The following is a 2326-nucleotide window of genomic DNA, read 5'->3' as shown; positions in this document are numbered from 1 at the left end:
AAGACAACCAGGCACAGGGACAGCTTCTTCCCCCAGGCTGTCGCTCTGATGAACACTTGACCAATGACAGTATGATTGGACAATAACCCCAGTGAACATTCCTTTGTTGTTTGCATTGTTTACTGTCTATTTATACTGCCTTTTCTGCATTGTTTGTACTGTTTGTTGATGTTAATACTGCTATTTTGTTATATTACACAGCCTTATGCTGGTTTACTGTTAGCACATTGAGAGCCGATGTACCAGAGTCAAATTCCTCATGTGTCCATCACACCTGGCCAATAAAGCTGATTCCGAAAGCAAAGGTCTTTTTGATCCTATGGTGCATTCATGGAGTATTGCAGACTATTTTAAAGAGGCTAACTTGTTCTGCTGAAGAAACAATGGATTTAAATGGACATTGCAGCTTCTACATGGAAGTGAGATCTGACAATGCTGTTTGTTTTGTATTGATGCTGTTCCACCTCATTGCTGGGGTAAAAAAACAAATCCTATGATCCATCAAATGATTGTTTTGAGCCCTGCTCTAACCGTTTAGCACGCTGCCTGGGAGCTAAGGCATTATTCTCTAGAATATAAGAGAAGCAAATTCATCAATTTCTGTTGCCAGCAGCAGAATGTACAGGTTACACAAAAGAAACTCTTCACGTCCAACAAACAAAGCAAGCGAGAGAGACAGCACGGTACTAGTGGTTATGTAATGAGATGAAAGCCATTGTCAAAGACACACCAAAACTGACTGGTGGTTTCTAAAAGCAGAACATCACGCTGCTGCCAGATTTACTCAGAACCTTACATGGTGTTAAGGAATTCACTGTCGACCAAGCTGCCTATGGACACCACAACACCAACTCTCTTTCCATGGTTCTGCTCACGGCACCAATGTTGGCACACGACGCACGGACATCCCAGTATCATAACGGGTGGATAATCAAGTTTAATTCAAGGCCATCATGTCAAATGACACCCTACTGCCTTACTAATGCAGTACCTGGAGAGCAGCACCACAGAGTTTTAAGGACGCCTTGGGAGCTCACTCATGGCAATGAAATCATTAACCTATTTTAAAAAAAGCTGCGGTCATAGTAGTGAATGTCACCTAATACCAGAAACACAAACCAGACCCTGTCATGTTTTTGTAGGACACGTTTCAAGTTAACTCACTAACCCTTGTCCTTTTGTCTCCGTCGTTTATGCATGAATGTACCCACATGTTTGTACAGTCATCTTTGTAATGACTTTCAAACATGTAATGCATCTCATAGCCCCTTACCCTAAATTTAGCCTAATCCCAATCCTGACCATAACCTACACCAGGTTTTGACCCTCGAACAACACTCTGAAGGGGTGTAGGAGTAAGAAAAAATTTCACTTCCACCTCATGTCAGAGTTTTAAATCCATCCAGATAATGTCCACACAGGTATCAAACTGCACTGAACAGCGCACGCTACAGGAAGAATCTCTGCAAAACAAGGTAACTGTGTGGGATGCACCTCATTGTGCTTTACATGTTTACACTACAATTTAAATACAGTATTTTTGTGGGGCTCCTGAGAGAGTCCAAGCATTTGTTTGTCTGACTGGGGCACAATTTGTAGAGCTTACCCCAGAATTACACATTTGGCGTTTTTATTAATCCCACAGTGGAACAGCTCTGCTTGAACCATATTAATGAACAGGGGCCGGTTCAGCCACTGAAAGACAGTTATAGTTCATGTTTCTTTTTTTCATCCTGAAGTTACAAACATGTATAATGAGAGTGCATCTCATAAACCATATGTTGGGCATCAGAGAGAGCGGCACATCTGTGAGCCATTGGGTCGATGTGTGTAAGTAAAAACATCTCCAAACTGGTTTCATTTTTCACTCAAACTGAAATAATTATCAAATCCTGACTTGATTAGAACAAATGAGCTTCTTGATATCTACCAAAGGATAAGTGCAATGAGTGTGTGCACAAGCCAGAGGAGACACCAAAGGTCACCTCGATCACCTGGAATACTTCAAATCATTACTGCACACCTGCTGTAACTTCTTCCCAGACTGACTATTTTCAGAGATGGTGGTGAAAGGAGGTTGGATAATAAATCATATGGACCAAGAAACCGACTCACCTTGGGCTGCACCTCTACTTCTACCACTTGGTTCTTGTTCATGCAATCTTTGACGAAGGTCTCGACTTTGCTGTTGAACTTCATGAAGATCACGTAGGCGCCGTAGGCTGAGAGCAGCAAGATACTTTCCCACATGGAGATGATGTTATCCAGGAAGAAGATGATTAGCATTGTCAGATCCAGGATGTAGAAGGAGACGTCACGGAAGAGC

The 2326-nt window shown here is 42.2% G+C and overlaps 1 protein-coding gene across 10 annotated transcripts in view; it reads right to left on the bottom strand.

Moving 5' to 3' along the window:
• Positions 1-2326, bottom strand: part of LOC109974253 (sodium/potassium/calcium exchanger 2) — a 43754-nt gene that overhangs the window by 39135 nt on the left and 2293 nt on the right. For 9 of the 10 annotated variants that reach the window (XM_020624358.1, XM_020624354.1, XM_020624352.1 and 6 more), the window contains one exon: positions 2116-2326. In XM_020624358.1, the coding sequence (XP_020480014.1) occupies positions 2116-2326 (211 nt within the window). The remainder of the gene's footprint in view (positions 1-2115) is intronic. The other variant, XM_020624353.1, reaches the window with a different exon arrangement.

Source organism: Monopterus albus, unplaced genomic scaffold, assembly GCF_001952655.1.
Source record: "Monopterus albus unplaced genomic scaffold, M_albus_1.0 scaffold326.1, whole genome shotgun sequence".
Taxonomy (NCBI): Eukaryota; Metazoa; Chordata; class Actinopteri; order Synbranchiformes; family Synbranchidae; genus Monopterus; species Monopterus albus.
Note: the sequence above shows the minus strand (reverse complement) of the source record. Positions and strands in the feature narration are given on the sequence as shown.